The 26,068-nt window shown below is 39.4% G+C and overlaps 1 protein-coding gene across 5 annotated transcripts in view; it reads left to right on the forward strand.

Annotated features, from left to right (window-relative positions):
- ELAPOR2 (endosome-lysosome associated apoptosis and autophagy regulator family member 2) overlaps positions 1 to 26,068 on the forward strand; it is a 215,511-nt gene that overhangs the window by 83,572 nt on the left and 105,871 nt on the right. For 2 of the 5 annotated variants that reach the window (XM_055590066.1, XM_055590062.1), the window contains exons 2-3: positions 19,780 to 19,900; positions 25,213 to 25,323. In XM_055590066.1, the coding sequence (XP_055446041.1) occupies positions 19,780 to 19,900; positions 25,213 to 25,323 (232 nt within the window). Of the gene's footprint in view, positions 1 to 12,164; positions 12,265 to 14,118; positions 14,326 to 19,779; positions 19,901 to 25,212; positions 25,324 to 26,068 lie in introns of those variants that run through there. The other 3 variants (XM_055590064.1, XM_055590065.1, XM_055590063.1) reach the window with 3 other exon arrangements.

Here is a 26,068-nt window from a genome sequence, read left to right on the forward strand (position 1 = left end):
AATATTTAAATTCTGAATAACTGCTATCAGCAGCCCCTGAGATGGGGTGATGTTTTTCCTTTCTAAACCTTTACTCAGTATCCTGGTTTGTATTGGCTTGACCCGATACAACCTCTGTCTTGCCTTCCATGACATTGATCTCCGTCTAATTTTCCTCTGTCTTATTCTATCCACTCTCTTGCATTCTCTCCACATTCTGGCTTTAATCACCCTCAAGATTCTTCTGTTTTTTTGGTCCATGCCCTGACTCGACTGAGTTTAGGAATTGGTCAATTTATATTCTTAGCTCTTAGGCTGTTACATAGTTAAGGCTGGACTGTGGCCTCACATTTCCTATTGTTTCTGTTACTTCCCTGGTGGCTCATATGGTAAAAGCATCTGCCTACAATGTGGGAGACCTGGGATCGATCCCTGGGTCAGGAAGATCCCCTGGAGAAGGAAATGGCAACCCACTCCAGTACTCTTGCCTGGAAAATGCCATGGATGGTGGAGCCTGGTAGGCTACAGTCCATGGGGTCCCAAAGAGTCGGACACAACTGAGCGACTTCACTACTACATTACTGTTTTTTTAAAAAAATTGTATTTCCTAATGTGAATGATTTGAGCCCTGTTTTGGAAACATCCTTAAAAGTTTTTTTTTTTTTCCTACGAAGCTACATTTACGGTTTTGTCATTTGTAATTAAACACTGTCTCTTTGGAGTTCTTCACAAGTGTTTGGCAGATCATATTGCAGGATACATGAAGGGATCCTGTCCTAGCTTTTAAGCTTTGGTGGCCTATTTTTAGGGGATGGACCACTTTTGCCTGGCTACATTCCGTTTTTAGGGTGAGGTGGCCTTAGGCACTTACTCACTTTTGGTTTCTGTGCCACATTATTGTGTCATTTTTTGTTCAGACCTTATAGGTAACAAAGACAAAATCCAGCTCCTGGGATGCAAATAACTCAACTGAAGTGATAATGTCAGGCATGGATAGTTGACCTAGTGTTCGCTTTACCCAGGCACGGGCTGTGACAGTCTTGGCATTGTGTGTAGCTAGTCATGAGTCTTTTAAGTGGTTCCAGTCCTTATTTTCTAGTGTCTACTATGGTGGGGTGGTCTGAAATATAAGTCAGCAAGAGCTCTCTGGCATATAAACCTAAATATTACTTAGTAATACTGTGTCTTGTATATGAATAATCATCTCATGTTTTACAGTGATTTCAATTAGTTTGCTTATGCTCACAGTCCTACCAAAGAAGGAGAGAGGATCCTACAGTTTTATTATAGGTAGACAAGAAAAATTGAGGGGAGCCATCCTTATCCATGTTTTCTAATTTTTCTATGGTAAATTACGATTGTTATTTGCATAATTACAAACTTGGCAATATAAACGATATCTAGATTTTTAAAATAAATGTCTCATGGAAGACAGTTAAAATAGCTGCTTTTAAATTCTTGCTTTGATAATTCTTAATATCTTCATTTGGACTTATCACATGGTGATTGTCTTTCTCTTGAATAGCAATCAGATTTTCTTAGTTCTTTATATATCAAATTTTTTAAATTGTATTCTGAATATTTAAAATATGTCGTGAAATTCTGGGTCCTTTTAAAGTTTTCTATAGAAAAATTTTTTGTTTGTTTTAGCAGGCAGCTGAGCTAATTAGGTTCATAGCATAGATCACTTTCTGTATGTGGTGATTCCAGTGTTCATTCAGGTTTCAAAGCTTTTGCTGTTTGTTGGGGGGAGGGACAGGAGGTGTTACTTACCCTGCCTTAAGCTGGTTTATGCTGTACTTGAGTTCTCTGTGACATTGAGATGCTGCTTTAATTGTATTCCAGACATACCTAGCTTGAGGGTGAGCCTGGGAATTGTGTGATTTATTTATACACACAGCTAGGAGGTCCTCTTTTCCATGACTCTGGGATATTTTCCAAAGGACTCCTTTTTATATTTCGTCTGGCCAGAAAGATGGATTCCTCCATAATTTTAGCCTCCATGCTTTTCTTCAATTCACTTGATTGGGGTGAAGTGGTAAGAGAAAAAAGGGATAAAAAGGATAACAAGAATACCCATCTCTTCCACTGCTCCCAGCTCTTTACACAGAGGAGGTCCTTGTTGTAGTTCCTTTATCCAGGGAGATGATTTTCTCTTGGGGCATTAGGTCCTTGTGTCACTGCAGTGGCATCCGTGTAGTTGTGTAAGTGGTGCTGGCCTTGGGGTAGGGCTGGCAGAGAGAAAAAGGAAAAACACAAGCACACTTCCCCCCCTCCCCTCCCCGCTGCCCCCCTCCCCCACTCTTATTTAGCTCACAGGGATCCGTTTTCTTGATCTGCCTGGAAAGTTGGAAGATTTTGAGTCACATCTACTAGACAGTTCCCTGACTGGGCCCACCTTCAGCTCAAAGCCAGGAGATACAAGAAGAAATGAAACCAGAAAACTCACTATGGTTGTACTAGTTGTTATTCAAAATTTGACATTGTTCCCCAGGTCACTTGCTATTTAATTTTGCGGAGTCTTGCATTTTGTGTGGATGCAAGCTTATTTTTGGGAAAAAGAAGCTGTATTAGGTGTTCTGCATCCTGTCTGACACCCAGACTAGTTTATTAAAACTGACCAGGTAACATGTCCATAGCATGGCCTGGCCAGGGCTAGGAGTCCTGTGATTGGCTGCGTAATCAGAACTGCCTGGAATCTTGGAACAGGTCATCAGAGGGTATTGAACTCATGAGGTATTCTGCTATATGAAGAAATGGGAAAAGGATGCTAGCCAGATAGATCAGCAGGTATCTACTCTTTCTCATTTTTATAAAAAAATCTCTTAACAGATTTTAAAAGTTTGTTTTTTAGGAGTGTGGTTATGATAATAGGCATTGTTGTTGTTTAATCACTAAGTCATGTCTGACTTTTTGCAAGCCCATAGACTATAGCCCGCCAGGCTCCTCTGTCCATGGGATTTCCCAGGCAAGAATACTGGAGGGAGTTGTGTTTCCTTCTCAAGGGGATCGTCCTGACCCAGGGATCCAACCTATGTCCTGCATTGGCAGGCGGTTCTTTACCACTGAGCCAACAGAGAAGCCCGATAATAGGTATTAGGATTATACTAGTAAAAAAAAAAAAATTCTGTTAATTTGAGAGATTCTTATAGGGTCAATTGAGTTCAAAAGAACTTAAATAACTAGTTTCTTTTTATTAAGCTCACACAGTTTGTAAGCAAAAACATGATTTGGATGTCAAAATTCTCAGAGCCTTTTATCACCTATGCTATTTCTGTAGACTCTTAACAAGTAAAGCTCAATTTAAAGTGGCAGCACTGACAAGAATTAAATTTGAATTTAAATTGTATTTTATAAATCTTTTCTCTCTGAACTCTGCCAGTGGCTTAGGTGAGTTAAGTGTGGAGTTTTCCCTTTCCTGAACCAAATTGTGAGATCAGCAAACTGTGCAGAGTTTCTCCACTGTCTTGTTCTCTTTTTCTCCCAGCCAACTCTTCCTGCTTTTCTTTATCTTCTTTATATTTACTTAAAATCTTTGTTTCTGCCTGCTTGTACAGTACTTCAGGTCTGGGTCTTCTCTTCCATGCTACCTTCTACAGAACTTACAACCTATGTCTTGTGGCCTTTGCCCTTAAAGCCTTGCTAATGATTGACACCCATCCGAAAGGCTAATGCATTGTAATAGAATAATCTTTCAGTGGTGTCCTTTGAATTTTTACAAGTCCCATCAGATACCTATTTTAAAGTCAGAAGAAACGGGAGCTTTTTTTTTTTTTTATGTCTTGCTTGGCAAGCAGATATCCAAATTTAGGGGAAGAAGTACATTTTTATTAAGAACTGTAGAAAAATTTAAAAATACAGAATCACAAAAGAGAAAATAAAGATCACTATGTTCCAAAACAACAAGGTCCTACTGTATAGCGCAGGAAACACATATCCTGTAATAAGCCATAATGGAAAAGAATATGAAAAAGAATATAACGGAATCATTTTGCTGTATACCAGAAACTGACACAACATTGTAAAGTAATTGTAATTTTAACTTGAATTTTAAAAAATCGCTATGTTCTCTACTCAGTTTACTGCTGTCAATTTTTTGGTATACATACACACGTTAACTTTTTATCTGTATTATTACATATCCATGCCTACAAGTTCAGACATATTATTTTGTATAATTTTTATATTATACTTAAATGTCATAATTTTATCACAAATATGGCAATGACTTTATCATTTTAGAATGGACTATATAAAATCCATCATGCATGCACAGTAATTTATTAACCAGTCCCTTATTGTTGCGCATTTAGAGTGTTTTCAAGTTTTTTATGATTTTAAATAATGCTATGATGTAAACCTATTATGGTTTCTGTGGGTTATGTGTCCAGAAGTAGAAGTGGAATTGATATGTCATGGGTTATGTTTAGTACGTGTCTGAAACTTTTGATGCAGTTTCTCTTGGTGCTTGTTAAATAGTAAGTTGTTGCTCAAATTTTGCAGAAGCAAAGGCACCTTTTCGGTTTCAGCCTGATTAATGTAGAAAAATTTGGATTTTATATACATATAAGCTCACAACCATATGTTGTTAGACATAAAAATCAATTTCTGAGATTTATTATTTTTTTGGAACATTGGACTTTTATCTACGATTTTACATTTTTATTTTGGGTGAGGCCAAAAAAAAAAAAAAAAAAGGAAAGAGGAAAAAAAGAATAAAAAATTACCTCTACCCAAGAACCCTTCAAGATGTAGGCCAATTTTCTTGCTGTCCCTGGAAATTCTGTCTATTGAAGTAGTAGCTGTCTTTCCTACTGCTCTTTTCTTTGGATCTTGTTATGTAAACAAAGATCTGTGTCCAAGTCTTTGTGACCCCATGGACTGTAGCATGTCCGGCTTTTCTGTCCATGGAATTCTCCAGGCTAGAATACTGGAGTGGGTAGCCGCTCCCTTCTCCAGGGATCTTCCCAACCCAGGAATAGAACCCAGGTCTCCCGCATTGCAGGCAGATTCTTTACCATCTGAACCACCAGGGAAGCCCATAAGAGAGATCAGTATCAACCTTTAGACAAGGCAAGAGGGGCCTCTACCTTGTCTCTGCTGCAGAGGGCCCCCCTCTGGGCTTCTTGTGGCTGTGTTCCTCCACCTGCCTTGTAATCTATGTGCTAAGGAGATGTGCCCACCTAGATGTCACATTTCCTTCTTTCCCCGCCCTTTTATACAATACTTTGGTTAACATGACTTTGCAATTGCATGCTTATAAGTCCCAGGTCTGCTTCCAGGGTGATCAGTGGCTTTTTTCAGGTCCATACTCCTGAGTGTAGACGGTGTTATTGTGGGAGGGGCACTGACAGAGCTTGAATGTGCTGGTTGGTGTCACCACTTGTATATGAGGAGGCTGGCTGTTCAAGGTGTGTGGTGAATGTAGAGGATGAAGGGCATTTCAGTTTATACTGTTGCCCCTGGTCCTGCCAATGTTAGGTATGGCCTGAAGGAGAACCTGCTACACAGTGCTTTGTGATTATGGAGATTCCTTTATGCTGTTACAGGGTCTGGGCAAAGAGGAAGCCTTCCACGCTGAGAATAAGTCATGTTTAGGGCATGGAGGGAAGGAAGAACATAGTATATTTTATTCTGTGTTTCAGTGTTTCACATATGCAGAAGATTGAGAAATAAAACTTGAGGAAGCGGAGAGAACATGAGTCAAGAAAGGCTTTTCATGCTATGCTAAGATTATGGACTTTGTCCTCTGGCTAATTTGAAGTTGTAGGATTTTAAGCAGGGATGACATAATGAGAACTGGCTGCAGATTGTCGTGGATGTACATAAGAGCAGAAGCAGGAGGCCAGTTAGGTTGTTGGTAGTCATTCAGATGGCAGAAGATGGTGATTGAAATTTGACATTGGCCATGAGGATGGAGACAGGACACTTGCTTACTACGTAGGGATGTGCTTCAGACTACTTCAAGTAGGATAATGTAATGAAAATTATTTTGGAGCGCTTATAGGATTCTGCAAATGTCATTAGTGTTTTTATGAATAACAATGATATTGTGGATAAAAGTTAGGTTCCAGCAAGTCTCATTTCTAGGATAAGCAGATGTGAAAATCAGTTGAAATGCAGGGGTAAGGGTCCTGATGTGAGGCATACCATCTGTCAAGGGCACCTTTTGGGAAGGAGAAAGGTGGCTACTAGTTTGGGGGAGGCAGTTCAGGTGGAAGGACAGTGGTGCTGGGCTTGTGTTTCAGGGGAGGGTTTGGGGTAGGTCTCATCTTTAGTATGCAGGTGTGCACACAGTCCCTTGTTTTTGATAAGCTGCCTTTTCTTCCATCTGCTGCACTTGATGCCCCTGAATCTGTAACCTTTCGAGTTCAACTTTTCTGGAGCAAATAATTTTTTTCTCTTGTCATGATTGAAAGGGAATGGAAGAGTCTACATTTTAAAACAGATTTTCAGTCTTTGTTTCTTTGTTTGCTTTGAGATGTTTGATGTCTTCAATTCTGAGTCTTTCTGTGGCTCATGTCAGCTTTCTTCTTGTTACTGTCTGGATGTGCAGTCCTTAGCTGTTTTGTTTTCATAAGTCTGCTAGAGTTCACCTAGGTGTCCTGTCTTCCAAATTATTGACACCTGCATTGTGCTTTTCACTTCCAGCCTCTTTATTTTTGTCATTTATATTATTTTTATTCCTTTTCTCTCTACTTTTTTGAGAATCTCCATTTTTTATGGGTTTTGGGGAATAGGGATAGTTCAGCAAGTTTAAATATAATTAGATGGTAAAATAATAATGGTGTGTGTTTAAAGACCTTTAGTTCAAGGACATAACATTTTCCTCAGCATTTTCTATGAAGTTTTTTTTTAAACTAATAAATCTAACATCGATAATAGAGATTATCTGGCTGCAGTCTTAAGGACATTGACATTTTCCTTCATTTCTTTTTGGGTAGACTTGTTTTGTTGTATTGTGTTCAGTCATTCAGTCATGTCCGACTCTTTGTGACCCCATGGACTGCAGCACACCAGGCTTCCTTGTCCATCACTGTCTCCTGGAGTTTGTTCAAACTCATGTCCATTGACTTGGTGATGCCATCCAACCGTCTCATCCTCTGTCGTCCCCTTCTGTTGCCTTCAATCTTTCCCAGCACCAGGATCTTTGCTAATGAGTCAATTCTTCGCATCAGGTAGCCAAAGTACTGGAACTTCAGCTTTAGCATCCGTCTTTCCAATGAATATTCAGGGTTGATTTCCTTTAGGATTGACTAGTTTGATCTCCTTGCAGTCCAAGGTACTCTCAAGACTCTTCTCCAGCACCACAGTTCAAAAGCACCAGCCTGGTGCTCAGCCTTTTTTATGGTCCAACTCTCACATCCATACATGACTACTGGAAAAACCATAGTTTTGACTGTACGAACCTTTGTCAGCCAAGTAATGTGTCTGCTATCTAGGTTTGTCATAGTTTTTCTTCCAAGGAGTAACTGCCTTTTAATTTCATGGCTGCAGTCACCATCCTCAGTGATCTTGGAGCCCAAGAAAATAAAGTCTGTCACTTTTTCCAAACTTGTTTTAGAATATTCTTTGCAACTTTTCCTGATGTTCCATGACAGTGCAGGAGATGTGGCTGGTTCCCCTTTATCCAGAACAGTGAAAATATGAGAAATAGGACGTAAGACTACAAGCATAACTTAGGAGGCACCTGAGTTGCTTGTGGTCTTAGGTTTGGCACAGACAGAGGGGAGACTAGCCCATTGTATATCTTTATCAGTTTGGACTGAGAGCCAGAGAAAGAAAATGGTCTAAGCTGGATCCTGCCAAGAAACCCTGGGCACTTCTTTTTAAAAAACATTTTTATTGGAGTATAGTTTATTTACAGTGTTAGTTAGTTTCTGCTGTACAGCAAAGTGAATCAGCTATATATATATATATATATATATATATCTCCACTCTTTTTTTGATCCTATTCCTATATAGGTCATTATGAAGTAGTGAGGTAGTGAGTAGAGTTCCCTGTGCTTTATAGTAGGTCCTTAGTAGTTATCTGATTTATATATAGCAGTGTGTAAATATAAGCCTATCTCAATCTCCCAATTTATCCCTCCTTCCTTTCTGCCTTGGTGACCACAGGTTTGTTCTCTACATCTGTGACTCTCTTTGTGAATAGGTTCATTGTACCATTTTAAAAAAGATAACTTATTTCAGCAATATCATACTATATTTGTTTTTCTCTGTCTGACTTACTTCACTCTGTATGACAATTTCTAGGTCCATCCATGTTGCTACAAATGACATTGTTTCGTCCTTTTTTATCGGAGAAGGCAATGGCAACCCACTCCAGTACTCTTGCCTGGAAAATCCCATGGACGGAGGAGCCTAGTAGGCTGCAGTCCATGGGGTCGCTAAGAGTCGGGCACGACTGAGTGACTTCACTTTCACTTTTCACTTTCATGCATTGGAGAAGGAAATGGCAACCCACTCCAGTATTCTTGCCTGGAGAATCCCAGGGACAGAGGAGCCTAGTGGGCTGCTGTCTATGGGGTCGCATATTTGTTTTTCTCTGTCTGACTTACTTCACTCTGTATGACAATCTCTAGGTCCATCCATGTTGCTACAAATGACATTATTTTGTCCTTTTTTATAGCTGAGTAATATTCCACTGTATGTATGTACCACATCTTCTTTATCCATTTCTCCATCAGTGAACATTTAGGTTTGCTTCTGTGTCCTTAGAAAACTAAAAAAAAAGCTGTCATTTGCTCCAGCAATCCCATTGGTGGGTATATATCTGAAGAAAACCATAATTCAAAAAGATACCTGCACCCCAGTTTTCACTACACCACTATTTACAACAGCTGAGACATGGAAGCAACCTAGATGTCCATCGACCTGGGCACTTCTGTTCATACTAAAGTGTAAGTCCCATGAGAGCAGGGACTTGGCTGCTTCATTTATCATGGTATCCGCAGCATCTCCACAGTGTCATGGGGGAGACGTGCAGTGAATATTTATTGAATGACAAAATAAGTTGAATACCTATAAGGCCTTGTTTACAAAGACAGATATTGAACTCAGGTTCAAAACATGAACATTTTCAAAATAGTTTCTAAAAGCCATCATGTCTGCAAATGTAGAGAAGAGGATGTGTCATAAATAGATCAGATACATATTGCTGTACTTAGCCTTAGGTTCCCATGGTAACTAACTTCATGTTCCTTCTATAAAAAAGTCTGGGTATGAATGTTTCTGCACAATGCTGTGTGCTCCTGTACTTGGTCGTGTAGGCTAAGGACGTTTTTGTTATGTCACATGTGTGTCTGCACTGAGCATCCTCCTGTGTTTGACCTTCCCACGTAGTAGGCTGTATGCCCTCGCCCGTGGGAACTGGAGTTGGAACGTTTGTGCTGAGCACTACAGTCTCATGCTTTCTCTTTTTCCTTCCTGGTGTCTCGCTCTCTCAAATAAGGTGTCACACACTTTGCTGAGACTTAAATTTGAGGGCCTTGCTCCAAGAGGAGTTGCAGTCTCATCAAATACAAGACTATGCTGTTGTCAGCATTTCACATAAAAATACTCAAAGAGAAGGAGCCTCATTTGAAGAAAATGAATTATGTTTGCTTTTTTTGGTCTCTTCCCTCTGTGTATGTTCTCTTAGATATCAGCACTTTTTCTTCTTCTGTCTCTATTGCCTTTGACTCTATAAACTCAAATATGTGCTCACCTACTGGATCATTATAATTAACTGTGGTCAATTCTGAATTGACTGCAGAGGGGAGGCAGGGAGCATCAGGGAACTGATTTGCTCGTAGGAGAGTCACTGACATAAGTATATCTCGTTGGTTCGTTTGTTCTTTCCTTAGTTCACTCACTCACCTGTCTTAGGCTAATGTATTTCACTGCATGTCTTTAGGCATATTATCTTCAGACTTGGCCTCACTGTTTATCACATCCTATTAGACTTGCTAGTTATGAAGGAACTGATAAGCACCAGAGCAGTTACAAACCCCACCTGTCTTCCAGGGCTTTCTCCTCAAAGTCTTTTCAGGTGGTTCAAGATCACAGAAATTTCTTCTGACTCTGAAGTCATGATATAATGAGGTCATATCATGCATATTCTACCCTATTTTTCTAGAAAATGATCCCTAAAATGCAAGCCATTTGATTGCTAAGAAATGGGTAACTTATAAGGGCTTAAGGAAAAATTGGCTGTGATGAGTTTATTGAAAGTGGTACCTGTTTTATTTTCTGGTAGAGTTGAGAGATTTTTACTGGTAATTTTTTTTTCACCTTATACAGTTTTAATTTGTCCATTGTCTTGTAATGCCACTGTTCAACATGGAAGCCTCAATCTTTCTGCTTTCTTATAAAATTATATAGGGTATGTGTGTGTGTGTGTCTGTCTGTCTTGGTGCTCCAACAAAAACATAAACTTATTGAGTACAAAGACTGTGTGCTATATGTATTTTAAATCTCCCCCATGGCATTTAGGCCATAGTGCTTACTTAATAACTAAAGTGTCATGTAGTAAGTGATCAAGTGAAAGTCATTCAGTCTTGTCCGAATCTTTGCGACCCCATGGATGCATGGAATTCTCCAGGCCAGAATACTGGAGTGGGTAGCCTTTCCCTTCTCCAGGGGATCTTCCCAACCCAGGGGTCAAATCCAGGTAGCCTGCATTGCAGGCAGATTCTTTACCATTTGAGCCAGAATGATATAAATTGATGTTCATGTATGAAAATGAAATATATTAATGTAGGTTTGTGTGCTCAGTCACTTCAGTCATGTCCAGCTCTTTGTGACCCTGTGGACCATAGCCCACCAGGCTCCTCTGTTTATGAGATTCTCCAGGCAAGAATAATGGAGTGGGTTGTCATGCCCTCCTCCTGGGGATCTTCCCAACCCAGGAATTGAACCTGCATCTCATGCTTTGCAGGTGGATCCTTTACCCACTGAGCCACCTGGGAAGCCCTAATATAGGTATAAAGCATGATAAATGATATATGTTAATGTCAGTATATAAATACTATATATTTATTGTCAATATGGGCTTTCCTTGTGGCTCAGCTGGTAAAGAATCCTCCTACAATGAGGGAGACCTGGGTTCGATCCTTGGGTTGGGAAGATCCCCTGGAGAAGGGAAAGGCTACCCACTTCAATATTCTGGCCTGGAGAATTCCATGGACTGTACAGTCCATTGGGTTGCCAAGAGACACGACTGAGCGACTTTCACTATTGTCAATATAATGTCAAGAACATATATACATATATGCATATTATTTTCATATGTGAGATATATTCAAAACATTGTCTAGCCTATGTGTAGTCAAACTATAGCAACTGCCATCATAATTGAGAGATGATACCCCAGATTTTCTGTGAGAACTATAAGTCTTTTGTAATATAAATGACTTTTGCATTAAGGGTGTCAGAGAAAGCCAGTGGTCAGTAGTTAAAATGGTAAAAACGGATTTTATTCAAGAACTATTGCAATGGGGTTTAAGAGACCTCAGGCTCAAATATAGCATAAGCAAGTGGGGATTTATATCCAAGGAGCAGGGTGAGGGTCAGTGGATGGAAAATTACTAAGAGGAAACATCAAGGGTAAAGGGGGATTCTATCTAAACTGACTTGACAGGATTCTTGATAAAACTGGGTGATGCAGAGATGATCACAGAAGCCCAGAGGTCAAGGCTTTATTGGGAAGAGAGTTCAGAGGAGGCTGACTGATGATTGGTCAAGGAAACAGTTTTTTGTAGGGGCTACTTTAAGTAGCTAATATTTATTTGGGTGTATCCTGACATTTTCTGTTTAGGTGTAAGAAAGCACAATTTGGGAGTTTGTGCCTATAGTTGATTTGTGAGTGAATGTGTGTGTGTGTGTTATCATGATTTGTATTGAGGAATAATATTCTCTTAAGCATTTGCTGTCTACTGAAAAAACAAAATGCACAACATGAAAGTTATGAGTTAAGTTTTGTTTGGGGCAAAATAAAGGCTATACCCTGGGAGACAGCCTCTCAGAGAGCTCTGAGGGACTGCTCCTAAGGGGTAAGAGAAAAGGGCAGGATGTATGTGATTTTGATAAAGAGGGTACATGCAGTTAACACATTTTGAGAAAAGGTGGCTGCTAGTAATGATTTTAGTGCTTTTCTAGATATGAGAAGATGCAGGAAATTAGACTCATAAAATCTTCTCCTAAAAATGTATATCTGCAGGCCTGTTCTTCCGGTTTTTTCCCCAGAGCACAGAGTGCCTCATTTCTGATCTCCATCCTGAACTCCTTTCAGAGGTGTTGAAGGTCAGTGTCTGCAGTAGCTGGTGACTTTGTTCTTGCAGATGGTGAGCTACAATTTTTCATCCACTCTCATCAGGAGTAATTCCATGCTCTTTCTTTTTGGGTTGTTTCCTTGGTTCCCATATATTTACAATGTTGGATTTTCAGAGTGTCCCATCATTTTGTTATTTGAGGCAGTATTTTCATTCCCCAGTGTTTGGTGATTTGCAGACTTGTCTAAATAACTGCCATCCCCTGAGTGGGGTCACGACAAGCCCTTCCTCCAGTTTATAATTTAGAGTGTGGCTTGTGAGCGGATGTTCTGCTGTTTAGAGTGTGCTCTGACTCACATCATTATGTTTGGTGATAGAGTGTCAGGAGCCCTGTAATGTTGCAAAAATTGACAGGAACTTTTCCTCTTGTCAGCAAAATTGTGAAACATGTTGAAATAGGCAGAAAAGATGACTGACCTGTTTAGAGCACCTTTCTGAATGATCAGTTTCTGTATAAGTTTGCATTGTTCCCTGACTTTGAACTATTTTGCAGTACTGAAATTGATAAGAATACAAATGATTCCTGTCCATAGAAATGAAAAGCCATTTTATTTTTTGGAATGTAATTGATTATTGCCCTTAGGATATTTCCCAGTTCTGCATCTCTTAGTTCATTTCACTTTCCTGGTTGGCAGTTGATATGTGTTCTTTTGAGTTCTCCTTTGAACTGGTGACAATGGCTTATTTCTGGATTGACTTGTTAGTTAATGACTTAAATAAAATATTTGACATATTAATTTTATATTTACATTAGAAAAAATTTACATTTTCTTTTTAATTTCTCTTTGATACCCCCCAAATTCCCATTTCAAAGGGATCAATTTAGCTCAATATCTATTTAGGTCTGTGGCTAGAGTTATGAGGTATTATCTATAAATCTGAAAATGAATGTGCTGTAGCTCTCTTTATTCAGTACCTTGAATACCATTCAAAATATTTGGGGAGTGTATGTTGTATCTTGAGTGATTTTACTGCATCACACTATTTCTTAGATCTCTGCTTTGCGTTTAGGGTTGACTTCAGAAGTAGATTTAAAAAATTATTACTGGCCTAGATGAAATAGCCTATTAAATAATTGAAAAAATAAAACCCATCAGGTAGGGGCTGCAGTCTAAATTTCTGACCCCAAGTGCTGCCCTCTGCATGAAGTAGGTTTGCATTTCAGTGTTTTTAAATTATAAATAAACACATTATAGTTTCCTGCTGGAGTGCTAAGAATTTTGTAACTTAACAATAGCTGTGCCTCTTTAGATTTCAAGGGTATTTTAGAGGAGGCAGGTAGAATAAAGAATCATAGGAAGATTAATTGGCATATGACATCTACCACTGCATCCAGAAAACACAACATACCTTTTCTGTGTACTTACTGCTATTCTCATCTCATAACTGGCAACCTGAATAACACAGAGGCCATGGTGACAGAGTTTTCTTGAGCTTACCTATTTTATTCAGAGGTCTTGCTTCATTTGAAATTCATGCCATACTTTTCAGCATCATTATTTTGCAGAGGATAACAAATTACATATGAGGGCCAGGATCTTTACAGTGGGATATGCGGATGAGAAAGAAAGACTTCCTAATACAAATAACTGGGAACAAGAGGAACAGGAAAACCATTATGCAACTATATGGCTGGTCTAGGCTATTCTGCAGTAGGAGATTGTGGTAGGCTGAATACTACTCCTCCTACCAAAGAAAGGTGGCCATGTCCTAATCCCTGGAATCTGTGTATGTTACCTTATATGACAGGGGGAGAAAAGGGCCTAAAAAAGACTGTGAAGATGTGAATAAGAATCTTGAGATGAAGATGTTATCTGAATGGGTCTTAAATGCAGTCACAACGGGGAGGAAGAAGAAGGCCGTGTGTCCACAGAGGCAGAGATTGGTGTGATGGCAGCTGCAAGCCAATGGAGCTGGCAGACACCAGAAACTGGGAGAAGCAAGGGATGGATTTTGCCTGAGGGCCTCCAGAGGGAATGTGGCCTGGGTGGCACTTCAGTGATGCTGGCTTTGGATTCTGGCCTTCAGAATTGTAAGAGAACAAAGTTCTGTTGCTTTAAGCTGATAAATTTTTGGTTATTTGTTACAGCAGTCAAAGGAAAACTAATACAGATTTTACTACCTGAAAGCGGGGAGTTGCTGTAACACGTAACTAAAAATGAGCAGGTGGCTTTAGAATTGGGTAATGAACAGAAGCTGGAAGAATTTAAAGTACATGATAGAAAAAACCTAGACTGCCTAGAACAGACTGTTGACAAAAATATGAATGTTAAAGATTCTTCTAGTGATGATTCAGAAAGAAGTGAGAAATACAGTAGTAAAAGTGAATATTAAATTGTCCTTAGTAGAATGTTGGTAGAAATTTTAAATGTGCTACTGGTTAAGGCTAAAAAGAACATGAGGAATGCATCGTTGGAAATTGGAGGACAGGTGATTTTTGTTATATAGTGGCAGAGTTTAACAATTTCATCCTGTTGTGTGGAAGGTAAGTAACACTTGTAAGTGATGAACTTGAATATCAACGGGGGGAGATTTCTGAGCAAAGTTTCGCAGCTTACAATAAAATGTTAGAGGAAAGAGAAATCGAAGGGACAATTGTTAAAAAGAAATCAAGACTTGATTATTTGGAAAATTCTCAGCCTGTGCAAATTGCAAAAGATGCTAAATTCATCACTGTTAGGAGAGTATGCTTTGGAGGCCCAGAGTATGGCTGGAAAACCTTTTGCTAGTGTCAAAGAAATTAGGTGTGTGATTCATGGATCTCAACTGTCTTAGCAGAAACCAGGAACACAGATGGGATTATCCAGGAAAGATTTTAGGAAGATCTTCTGTCTCATGGAATGAAATGCACAGGAGACCCACAAACTTTTTGATAAAAGGGGAAATACTGCCAGCATCAAGAAAATGATGGGAGATGGATGAAATGGAGGAGGGCTGTTGGATTCCCAAAACTTTACAGGCAAGAAGAAGTCCAGTAAAACTACTCAACTGCAAATATGTTTTTATTTAAAAAAAAATTCAGAAGAATGACTCTGCGGGTAGAGTATTGGGCCCAGAGATTGGAGCCACGAACTATAGTGGATTATTCCCAGACCTTGAAACATTATGTAATTTGTCCTGCTGAATTTTGAAATGTCTTGAGATGGTTGACATCATCCTTCTCTTTCTTCCACTTTATCTTGTCCTGAGTGGGAATGTCTATAACTGTTGTTAATGTCAAAAACCATTGTACTTTGGAAGCAGGTAACATAGGTGCACAGATGGAGAGGAATCTTGCCCCCTATAGATCATAACCAGATACTTGATTTAAATGATTAGATTTGGGACCTTTGAGCTGATGAGATGTAAATGAGGTTTTGGCCTTTGAATTGATACTGTAATGGGTTGAGACTTTTTAGGGAATGTTGGTATGTGGTGAGTGTATTTTGCATGTGGGAACGACATGAAATTTTGAAACGAGAGGGTGGGCCGTGGTAGGCTGAATAATGCCCTCCTCTTCAAAAGATATTCATATCCTCTCCCCTGGAACCTATGAGTTGTTATCTTTTGTGGATAAAATGGTTGAAGGTGTGAACAAGTTATGGATCTTGAGATGGGGGATTTTTTTTTTTTTTTAATGATCTCAGTGGACCCTAAATGCAATCACAAGAGTCTTATCAGAATGAGATAAAAAGGAGATCAGACAGAAGAGGAGAAGGCAGTGTGACCACAGAGGTAGAGACCGGAGTGATTCAGCCACAAACCAATGAATGGCAGCAGCCACTAGAAACCGGAAGAGGCATGGAGAGCGTCCTCCCCACAACCTCCGGAGGGAGGGCAGCCTGGTTGACGTTTTGATTTTGGCCCAGTGATACCAAGTTTGGATTTTTTGCCTCTAGAACTGTGAAAGGATAAAGTTCTTTTGTCTCAAGTGGCTTATGTTTGTGGTAATTTTTGGCAGCATCTGCAGAAAACTAGTATAGAAATAGAGGGAGAATCAAATGGTTTCTGCTTACCTGTGTCCTCTTGTATTCTGAGTGTGAGACATCTTTATGATTCTTATTAGACTTGTAACTATCAGGCTCTTATATGCAAAACTTTGACCACTTCTATTTTAAAACTAGCATTCTATTTCAAGCACAATTGTGTTATGTAAACTGATAACACTAGTAAATAAATGGAAGGCTTGAGTTTTGCTCTCAGTTATGTTGCTTACTAGGTGGGTATGTATGAGTAAGTCACCTCTGAGTTTTAGTTGAGTAATGGGAATAATGTTAACTGTCTTTCCTAATCCACATAATTATTGAGTATTTAATGACATAAATATGTGTGAAAAATTCCAGATAAAGTGCATGTGAGATTCCATAATAAACTCTTAATTATGCTCCCTCAACCTATAGGAAGGTTTTCATGAGCTATTTTGTACACAAATCACTGAACACATGAAACACTGCCCCCACCTTAGATAAGATGCTAGAAGTGGAATTTTGGAGTCAAATTTTTTTTAACACATTAAAGCTCTTGGTACAGAATGACTATTTCTCCCCGAAATCCTATACTACTTCATTCTCTCTTTGGAAGCACATATGAGTGCTCATTTTACTGCACTGTTACATTAGAGATTTTTAAAATAAATTTAAATGTCATGTCAACTTGATGAAAATCATTATTTGTATTTCTTTGGCAATGTTCAACTTGTTTTGTATATATATTTTTTGTTAGTTGCTCAGTGGTGTCAAGTTCTTTGTGACCCCATAGGCTGCAGCCCTCCAGGCTTCCCTGTCTGTGGAACTCTCCAGGCAAGAATACTGAAGTGGGTTGCCATTCCCTTCTCCAGGGGATCTTCCCAACCCAGGGATCAAACCCAGGTCTCCTGCATTGCATATACTTGGCTATTTGTGTTGTTCTTTAATGAATTGCTTGTGTTCTTTGACCATATTTCCAATAGTTATTTGTCCTTTTCCTTACTGATTTTTAGAAACCCAGTATTTTATACTTTAAAGATTATGGTGAAATATATATATATCAAATTTAGCACCTTAATAATTTTAAGTATACCGTTCAGAGGCATTGAGTACATTCATATTGTTGTACACCCATCACCACCATTCATTTGCAGAACTCAGAAACCTGGTATTCTTAAATTAATTAACCTTTGCTGTATGTTTCTTCGGCAGTTCGTTTTGTTGTTTACTTTTTGCTTTTGTTTAGGATGACTACTGATGTATAGTGTTTAACATTTGTATGCTGTCAAATTTAGTGAACCTCATTGTGTTTTCCTCCCTCCCTCTCTCTCTTCTTTCCTCCCTTCTTCCCTCCTTCCTCTTATCTTTGCTTCTGGAAAGCCTTTCCCATTTGTAGGCTTCTATTGATTTTTTTTTAAACATGTGTAGATTTGCTCTTAGTTGGCAGTAAAACATATTAGAAATCCAGATTCTTGTCAAATAACATCATCTCAAATTGTCTGTTACCAAGCTTTGTAAAAAAAAAATCCTATTTGAAAAAAATCCTATTTAGAGATGATTGCTTGAAAGATATAATGAATCTCATTTCTGGGAGAGAGTCTGCTGAATGCAGCATAAAGCCCTTGGCTCCCAGCTCAGTGATTATACCTTCTTTAACTCTCGGTCCCTTTTTGTTTTATCTTTAACAGCATGCAGATATTGAAGCAGGGGAAACAGAGATGCAGGTAGTTTGTGCCTTACCTTATTACCACTAGTTAGTTCCTTCCTGCATATCATCCTTTGTATCCACATTGCCTTTAAGAAGAAGAAGAATTCTACCACTAATAAGTGCTAACTCAGTGGAGCTTAACCTGGCTAACATTTTACTGCTGCAAAGCCATGCAAAATAGGAAATACTATTATTCTAATTTTACCAATGAAAAAAATGGATGCTTTGAGAGGTAAAGTGGCTTGCCCAGTATAGCACATTGATGGTATGTGGAGGAATAGGATGTCAGTTCAAACTCAGACCTGATTCCCCAGAACCTGCCTCTTAACTGGTATTCTTTCTTTGTGTACACACACATACATGCACACACACACACGCACACACATGCACACAAACTTCCCTATCTCCCACACCTAGTTTTCTGATGATTATGTGACAATATTTCTATTCACTCCCGTTATTAATAAACAGAGTAGATGAAACCACCTAGCAACTTCTAAAATATTGAGCTGAAAATATTTTGGGCTAGATTTGTAACTTCTCTCATTCTTGAAATGCTGCAGTGAAATGAAATGCTACATTTTTTCCTCATTCCTGTTAGCTCAAGGTCTCAGTGATGTGCTCTGAGCAGGGGTGGTCAACGTGAAGACAGAGTTCAGAGCAACCAAGGGCCAGAGACAAGTGGGTTGGTCTTACTTGGTGACTGTAGTAAATGGTCTATTTTACAGTCAGTGAATGAAGATAGTCTGCTGTGGTGGGGATATATTGAGCCTGGAAGAGCCGCTTTAAAATTTGGTAGTCGTTTAATTAGTATTTGGATGATTAATTATTATGCCTTCTGCTAAATTTTAAACAGTGAAAAACTAGGTCTGTGGGAACAATTCTCTTATTTCTTCATTTGAAAAATTTAGGACAGTGACAGCCTTCAATTTCTTAGGGTTATTTTGCTCATATATTCATATCTATCAATTATTCAGATCTTAAGAAGCCTGCAAAAACAGGGACGTGTGCTGTTGCCTTTTGGGTGTGTGAGATTACAGGTCCCTGGTCACACCATTAAGTGTATGGCTGTCATGTTCCTCTTCAGAGCCTCAGCACCTTGTATGGTACATTTTTTTTCCAAACTTTAAACTTTTTATTTTTATTGGGGTATACCCTGGAGGCTCAGATAAAGAATCTGCCTATAGTGTGGGAGATCTGGGTTCAGTCCCTGGGTTGGGAAGATCCCCTGGAGAAGAAAATGTCAACCCACTCCAATATTCTTGCCTGGAGAATTTCAGGGACAGAGGAACCTGTTGGGCTATAGTCCATGGGATCACAAAGAGTCAGACATGACTGAGCGACCTAAACACACACCGCTTATTAACAATGTTGTGGTGGTTGCAGGTGAACAGTGAAGGGACCCAACCCTATATATACATGTATCCATTTTCCCACAAACCTCCCTCCCATCTAGGCTGGCGCATAACATTGAGTAGAGTTCCATGTGCTATACAGTAGGTCCTTGTTGGTTATCTGTTTAGAATGTAGCAGTGTACACATGACCTTCCCAAACTCCCTAACTGTCCCTCCCTCCCGCCCCTGGCCCTGGCAACTGTAAGTTTGTTTTCTAAGTCTCTGAGTCCTTTTCTGTTTTGCAAGTCAGTTCATTTGTGGCATGATATATTTTTTTTATCAAAAAACTGCATGGAGTCTCGGAAGAATGAGGATCAACCAGAGAGAACAGTTTGGAATGAGGCTTCCAGGCAGTGACTGAGAAAAGTGTGACTGAGAAAGCACAGTTGTCCCCTGAAAACTGGCTCTAACCAAGACTTGTCTTTGTGATTATTTGCAGAAAGATTACCACTTTGAATATACAGAATGTGATGGCAGTGGCTCCAGGTGGAGAGTTGCCATTCCGAACCCCGCAGTGGACTGCTCTGGCCTGCCTGACCCAGTGAGAGGCAAAGAATGCAGTATGTCTTGACTTTTTGACCTTTTGCCCAGTTAAACCCTAGTCCTTCATATGAGCCTGAGAAGTTAAGTGTGATGCCTATAAAAGGCCTTGGAAAAAGGGAGCATGGCTGTCCAGCAGAACAGAAGCATGTTTCCTCAACACCTAGTACCCGCAGGTCTGAAGTCTGAAAGGAGATGCAGGCTGTGTTAAAGGGTGTTATTTCCATTTATTTGTCTTAAAAAAGCTGGTTACTATCTTACTTGAAATTCTAAAGGGCAGAGTGGCAGAATTTCTATTTAATAGATTTTTTTTCTTTAAATTTTAAGGGACTTTTCAGAGTTTTGGTACACATAAGTAGCATTTGGTACACATAATATTGTTAAATACATTGCGTAAAATGTGCCATCTTAGTCATTTGTAGGTTCGGTGACATTAAGAACAGTTACATTGTTGTGCTTTCCTCCCCAACACACATCTATAGAACTCTCTAACCTGGCAATGGATTTGTTTTTGTTTTTTTTTTTAGCCATAGAAATATTATAATTTGTCTTTTTAATGTACAGAGTAATTAGAGAATTTGTCTATCATATTCGACAGCTTGTCTTGTAGCAATTAAGCAGGTTTGAAGTGTAACATGAATTAACAGAAATATGTCATTAAATTAATTTTCATTTATAGACTCTACTTTTAAAAACCCTTGAATTTGGTGAGTCATAAGATCCTGCAGTAAAGTTGTCTTGTAGTATTCTAGAGTTCAAAGCCAGAAGTAAGACAAAGATTATTGGGGTTTTTCTACAGTCTTCCAAATGGTATTCCTAAAAGCTGACTTCTTTTGTTCCCAAATGAAAAAGCAGATAAGCAAATTAATTAAACAGATAGCTAATTCCTTCCTCTTCATGGGAAAACTCCATCTCCATGGTTGGTTGGAGTAGTTTTAGCATAGGTGTAGATTTACTAATAAAAGAGAGACGGGAAGATGGTATGTCTTAGGAAAATTAGAGAAGAAAGACATTATTTCTTGGTGAATGATATTAAATGAATATAAAGAGAACCTGAGAAATCCAGGTTAGCCAGGGAAAGGCTTGTATCCAGCAAGAATCTTGAGAGGATAGTGGGGCCAGTGAAGAAGATGATCCATGGCTGGGGTATATGTGACCGCCTCTACAGAAAGGACCAGCTCTCAGGGAGGATTCCAGTTAAAAGGGAAACAGCCTGAGTATTGCCTGTGGAATTAACTCATTGCAAAATTGCTTCTGTCACTTTTCTGAAAAATCTGTACATCTTTTATCTATATTTACCTTTTCCTTATGGGCTAATTCCGTGTTTCCCTTGTAAACAACCCTACTGAGGTGGAGTGTGTCAGCATTTTGAATGTATCAGGTCTCTTCAAGAAAATTAGAGATACCATGGGAACATTTCATGCAAAGATGAGCACAATAAAGGACAGAAATAGTAGGGACCTAACAGAAACAGAAGATAATAAGAAGAGGTGGCAAGAATACACAGAAGAACTGTACAAAAAAATCTTTATGACACAGATAACCACGATGGTGTGATCACTCACCTAGAGCCAGACTTCCTGGAATGCAAAAGCAAGTAGGCCTTAGGAAACATTATTGCTAACAAAGCTAATGGTGGTGATGGAATTCCAGTTGAGCTATTTCAAATCCTAAAAGATGATGCTGTGAAAGTCCTGTACTCAATATGCCAACAAATTTGGAAAACTCAGCAGTGGCCACACGATTGGAAAAGGTCAGTTTTCTTTCCAATCCCAAAGAAAGGCAATGCCAAAGAACGTTCAGGCTACTGCACAATTGCACTCATCTTACACGCTAGCAAAGTAATGCTCAAAATTCTCCAAGCAAGTCTTCAACTGTATGTGAACCAAGAATTTCCAGATGTTGAAGCTAGATTTAGAAAAGGCAGAGGAACCAGAGATCAAATTGCCAACATCTGTTGGATCATCGAAAAAGCAAGAGAGTTCCACAGAAATGTCTACTTCTGCTTTATTGACTACACCAAAGCCTTTGACTGAGTGGATCACAACAAACTGTGAAAATTTCTTCATGAGATGGGAATACCAGATCACCTTATCTGCCTCCTGAGAAATCTGTATGCATGTCAAGAAGTAACAGTTAGAACTGAACGTGGAACAACAGACTTGTTCCAAATTGGGAAAGGAGTACGTCAAAGCTGTGTATTGGCACCCTGCTTATTTAACTTCTATGCAGAATTCAGTTCAGTCGCTCAGTCGTGTCTGACTCTTTGTGACTCCATGGACTGCAGCAAACCAGGCTTCCTTGTCTATCATCAACTCCCCAAGTTTACTCAGACTCATGTCCATTGGGAGAAGGCAGTGGTGACCCACTCCAGTACTCTTGCCTGGAAAATCGCCTGGACGGAGGAGCCTGGTAGGCAGCAGTCCAGGGGGTCTCCAAGAGTCGGACATGACTGAATGACTTCACTTTCACTTTTCACTTTCATGCACTGGAAAAGGAAATGGCAACCCACTCCAGTGTCCTTGCCTGGAGAATCCCAGGGACGGAGGAGCCTTGTAGGCTGCTGTCTATGGGGTCAAACAGAATCGGACACAACTGAAGCGACTTAGCAGCATCAGCAGCAGCATGTCCATTGAGTCAGTGATGCCATCCAACCATCTCATCCTCTGTCATCCTCTTCTCCTCTTGCCTTCAATTTTTCCCAGCATCAGAGTCTTTTCCAATGACTATGCAGAGTACATCATGAGAAATTCTGGACCGGATGAAGCATAAACTGGAATCAAGATTGCCGGGAGAAATATCAATAACCTCAGATATGCAAATGACACCATCCTTATGGCAGAATGTGAAGAAGAACTAAAGAGCCTCTTGGTGAAAGTGAAAGAGGAGATTGAAAAAGTTGGCTTAAAATTCAACATTCAGAAAACTAAGATCATGGCATCTATTCCCATAACTTCATGGCAAATTGATGGGGAAACACTGGAAACAGTGATAGACTTTATTTTCTTGGGCTCCAAAATCACTGCAGATGGTGACTGCAGCCATGGAATTAAAAGATGCTTGCTCCTTGGAAGAAAAGCTATGACAGTCCTAGACAGCATTTTAAAAAGCAGAGACATTACTTTGCCGACAAAGGTCCAACTAGTCAAAGCTATGGTTTTTCCAGTAGTCATATATGGATGTTAGGGTTGGACTATAAAGAAAACTAAGCTCCGAAGAATTGATGCTTTTGAACTGTGGTGTTGGAGGAGGCTCTTGACGAGTCCCTTGGACTGCAAGGAGATCAAACCAGTCAATCCTAAAGAAAATCAGGCCTGAATATTCATTGGAAGGACTGATGCTGAAGCTGAAATTCCAGTACTTTGTCACCTGATGTGAAAAACTGACTCATTGGAAAAAACCCCTGATGCTGGGAAAGACTGAAGGCAGGAGGAGAAAGGGATGACAGAGGATGAGATGGTTGGATGGCATCAACAACTCAATGGACATGAATTCGAGCAAGCTCCGGGAGTTGGTGATGGACAGTGAAGCCTGGCGATGCTGCAGTCTATGCAGTCACAAGAGTCTGACACGACTGAAGGACTGGACTGAACTGAACTGTTTCAGTAGCTGTGCCGCTGTTGACTGGCACTGGCTTTTGAGAACTGATTGTTCCTTTGAAATGGGCTATGGTGGAGTATTTACATGATGGAAATTGACAAGCACTACAAATCAGCTTACCAGCATACCACTAATTAAATTCGTTGGCCAAAATTTCAAAAATATGCTTCAGAATTGATGTCTGACTAGGAATTATTTCTGTTTGTTGCCAAGGATGTTTTTTTGCTCATTATTTATTATTATCTTCCACAGATAATGTTATGAATTTGACATGCCAGCTAGAACTACTCTAAAAACTCAATATAGTAAAGTCATTATTAGTTGTAAATCACTTTAAATGATAGTACTTACTTTTAAAATGATAGCCTAAAATGATACTACTTATGAGATGGCTCTATCTTGGTTTGTCTGAAATCTGAATTTACATGTATTTCTGTATACTATAATTATATCTGCTCTGGAGGTTATTAGTCTGGCCTCTGATTGTGACTGTTCTTTATATGATAAAGGCAAGTTATTTCGAAACTCACAAGAAACTTAATAGAGGCAATTACCTTAGAAGCTCAGTCAATTCCTAACATTAAGCGCGGTGCTTAGCACATTACTGGCCATCAAAGCACTGCTGAAGGCAGTTATGATAATAACTGAATATTCCTTCAGTGGCTTAGATGTTCTACTGCTAATAATAGCTACCATTTTTCATACATGGATGATAGGCTAACCACCGTGCTTGGAGCTTCGTATCATTTTCCATTGTATCTTCACAACAACCCTCTCTGATAGCTAATGTCAATATCTCTGCTGATAAGAAAACTCGGAGTTAAGATGGTGAAGTCAGTTACTGCAGGTTGGGTCATATAGGCAGGATGTGGCAGATATGCAGTCAAATATAGACATGTCTGATTCCAGAGCCTATCTGGACATATAAGCTGGCATGGGGGTACATATAGCTTTATCACTGACCATCTTCAAGGGAAGATATTAGAAAATGTGTGCTTCAGGATAAAAGAGGATAAAAATGTTGGGGTTCAGGAGCAGGTTGCTATCTGCAAGCTGAGTGTGAATGATACCCAAACCTGAAATGATGGATGATGCCCACAGGCACTAGACTCAGCAGTTATTTGTGATGATATGGCCCAGCAGTTGGGCCATCTAAAAGAAAATTTAAAAATTTACATATCTGCTTCACTCAAGTGAAAAATATTTAGGGCAGTGCTTATGTAAGACATAACTTCCCCAGATCCCACTGTTCTCAGTGAAGCAAAACCCAGAATGCGGCCTCAGTTGAAATTCCTATAGAATCTTCAAAATGTAATTGGCTAGATCTTTCCCTCTTTCTCAGAAACAAACAGTACATGAGGCTTCTCCTTAGGAAAAGGATTATAGAAATGTTTATGTAGCAACTGTATGTTTTAAAAAATAAAATTGATGGGCAAGCTGTATTATATCTTTATCTTTAATAAATCCTGTAAAATCTGGTTGCATGGCTCTGAGTGAAGTTAATGAGAAGTCAGGCTTCAGTTTTTGTTGTGCTAGATCCCTGGACTGTATGTGAGCTTGAGGCTTGCTGCACTCAGGAAATGGGAGGGAGAGACCTCTGTTTATTAACTGACACAGCTTCCCATTGTCCTCCTGACCCCTCTGCTGTGGAGTCTTCAGTGTCTTAGGCAGTGCTGCACTGGGCAGGCCACCGAGATGACTTCATTTCTCTCTGTCTCTCTGCTGGCTCCAGGCTTAGCTTCAGAGAACTTTGCTGCTGTTTCCAAGCCCTGGTGCCGAGTCTCATGTCTGTGGACATCATCCACCATTGGAGGTGTTGGTGTCATTCAGACACAGCTTACAGGTAGCGTGTCATTCCTGAATATAGCACTCGTTACTTCCTCCCAAAATGAGGTGATATAACCCCAGTCCCAACTCCATCCCTTCTCTACTGTTGGATCACTTTCCTCTTACGCAAGAGTTTTTTTTTTTTTTTTTGAAGAAAAATTTTTTTTTTTTTATTTTATTTTTAAACTTAACATAACTGTATTAGATTTGCCAAATATCAAAATGAATCCGCCATGTGTACGCAAGAGTTTTAAAACTCTTCCCTTGACTCTCTGGGTGTTTGCTTGACTTTCTTAGATTATTAAAAGCAATAGTCATTCTGGAATGGTTTCCTGGGTGGGATACCATCTCTCCTTCTCCTCTCTCTTACTCTCACCAACCACATTGGAGAAAAGGGACTTTTTGTTTCAAACTAAACTTTAGAAATAAAAGCCTGGCTACTAGGAGTGAGGGAAGAGCTCCTTTACCTATTGCCTTACATATTTTCAGACATGTCTGGAACACCAAAGGGAAAAAACATAGCAAGATCTCTCTTCCTTTGGGAGTGTGTATTTCTTTTGTCTACTACTTCACATATTTCTCAGCCTGTGACTTCAAGTATAAACTTAACACATTGCTTTCTAATCAGGGATGACTAAAGTATTTGTAATCTGATTTGTTATGTTAGCATCAAGTCATAGTATTGTGGGCATTGTTTAGTCTTATAGTTCATTATTTGTATAAACTGATATTTTGCTCTTAGATTTTAAAATGCTATATTT

The sequence above is a fragment of the Bubalus kerabau genome, chromosome 8 (genome assembly GCF_029407905.1).
Source record: "Bubalus kerabau isolate K-KA32 ecotype Philippines breed swamp buffalo chromosome 8, PCC_UOA_SB_1v2, whole genome shotgun sequence".
Taxonomy (NCBI): Eukaryota; Metazoa; Chordata; class Mammalia; order Artiodactyla; family Bovidae; genus Bubalus; species Bubalus kerabau.